The sequence below is a fragment of the Camellia sinensis genome, chromosome 9 (genome assembly GCF_055761805.1).
Source record: "Camellia sinensis isolate YWXY chromosome 9, ASM5576180v1, whole genome shotgun sequence".
In the NCBI taxonomy this organism is placed as follows: Eukaryota; Viridiplantae; Streptophyta; class Magnoliopsida; order Ericales; family Theaceae; genus Camellia; species Camellia sinensis.
Window position 1 is genome coordinate 99,325,338 of NC_138969.1, and position 1,679 is coordinate 99,327,016.

Consider the following 1,679-nt stretch of genomic DNA (forward strand, 5'->3'; position numbering starts at 1 on the left):
TTTTGAATTCGAGGTGTTGACACCCCAAAATCGCCAAACGGCGTTGGTTTCCCACGAAACTTAGCACACACGATCGCCTAGGCATGAGAGACTTATTGGAGAAGATGGGGCTCGAATTGGGTTCCCGGTTTGGGAGTTAGAGCCGGATGTCGGTATAGGCAAACTTGTTCCTTAAGAAATTTGAATTCGAGATGTTTGTTAAAATTTACCATCACCTACCACACACTCACCTACTACACTCACCTACCACCACCTACTCCACTACACCTACATCTATATAAGGAACCATTTGTAATAGACAGAATCATCAGTTATCTATCAATAATATACATCAATTTATTTTACATTCATCAATTTATTCTACATGGTATCAGAGCGAGGTTGAGAAACTAATAATTCTGCATCACCGGCGGGCGGCAGCCTCGCCTTGGCCGCCCGCCGGACCTCTACACATACCTTCACTCCGCTGCCACAAATTCCATAACTGAACTGAACTCTTGTCAATCTCCGGCCACACCTCCTGTGGTGTCCGCTCCGCCGGTTTCAGCTACACCACACCTCCCGTCTCCCTCTCTCTTTCACACACAATCAATCACACATATTTCCAACTGTGTATGTATAGGTGACGAATTGTGTATGGCGCCCAAGGAGAAATTGGACGGCGGAGCTGTGAAGGCCACCGCCACCGCCGCCGCGATCGGCAAAGAGGCGCATTTTAGAGGCGTACGGAAGAGGCCGTGGGGCCGCTACGCTGCCGAGATCAGAGATCCCGCGCGCAAGAGCCGCGTCTGGTTGGGGACCTTCGATACGGCGGAGGAGGCGGCCAAAGCCTACGACACCGCCGCCAGAGAGTTTCGCGGTGCTAAGGCCAAAACTAATTTTCCTCAACCGGAAGAGAATAATAATGTGAAGATCAATGAAATCAAGAAAGTGAATTGTAATCGGAGTCCGAGTGAGAGCAGTACCGTCGAGTCTTCGAGTCGCGAAGGCTTCTCTCCGGCGCGGATGGTCGATTCGTCGCCTCCGCTCGATCTCAGTCTCTCTCACGGCTGCGGATTTACCGGATTCGGCACCGCCGCCTCTAGGTTTCCGTTCCAGCAACCTCAGTTTCATGCTTCTCCGCCGATCGGAGTTTTACCTACGGCCGCGAATCAACTCTTCTATTTTGACGCGATTTTGCGGTCAGGGAGGATGAATCAGGACTTTCTTCGAGATCTCCTCTGCGACAATATTAATCTCTATCCCAGTCTTCCTCCTTGGCTCCCCTATTTACAGGACCAAAATTCAAGATTTTGGCTGCAGCAATTTACAACAGTTGCACGTCTAGGAATTGCAGCAACACTGTTGAGAGCATGAGCACATTTGTAAAGATGCTTATCACGAGGCATTAAAGAAAGTATACCATGAGCAGAACCTAAAGAAGATAGCTGTCACCAAACACTTTACAGCCATTCTCTCTCTCAATTCGGAGAACAAATTTTCTCTCTCTCTTTACTTTTTCTCTCACCCACGTTGCCTCCATTTCTTTATTTTATTTTATTTATTTATTTATTTATTTATTAAAAAAAAAAAAAAACCCAACACCATTGCTGTTTTTCACAACTCCGTGTGATAAAGATTTGCACACCAAACCTTCCCTTCTTTTATTCATCTGAGGGATCAACCCCAATCACACTTAC

The 1,679-nt window shown here is 47.2% G+C and overlaps 1 protein-coding gene across 1 annotated transcript; it reads left to right on the forward strand.

Moving 5' to 3' along the window:
- The first annotated feature begins 439 nt into the window (after positions 1–439).
- Positions 440–1,356, forward strand: LOC145799645 (ethylene-responsive transcription factor 11-like). The gene has a single exon (XM_082889248.1). The coding sequence runs from the start codon at positions 637–639 to the stop codon at positions 1,354–1,356; it is 720 nt and encodes a 239-aa protein (XP_082745374.1). The 5' UTR covers positions 440–636.
- Positions 1,357–1,679: the final 323 nt, after the last annotated feature.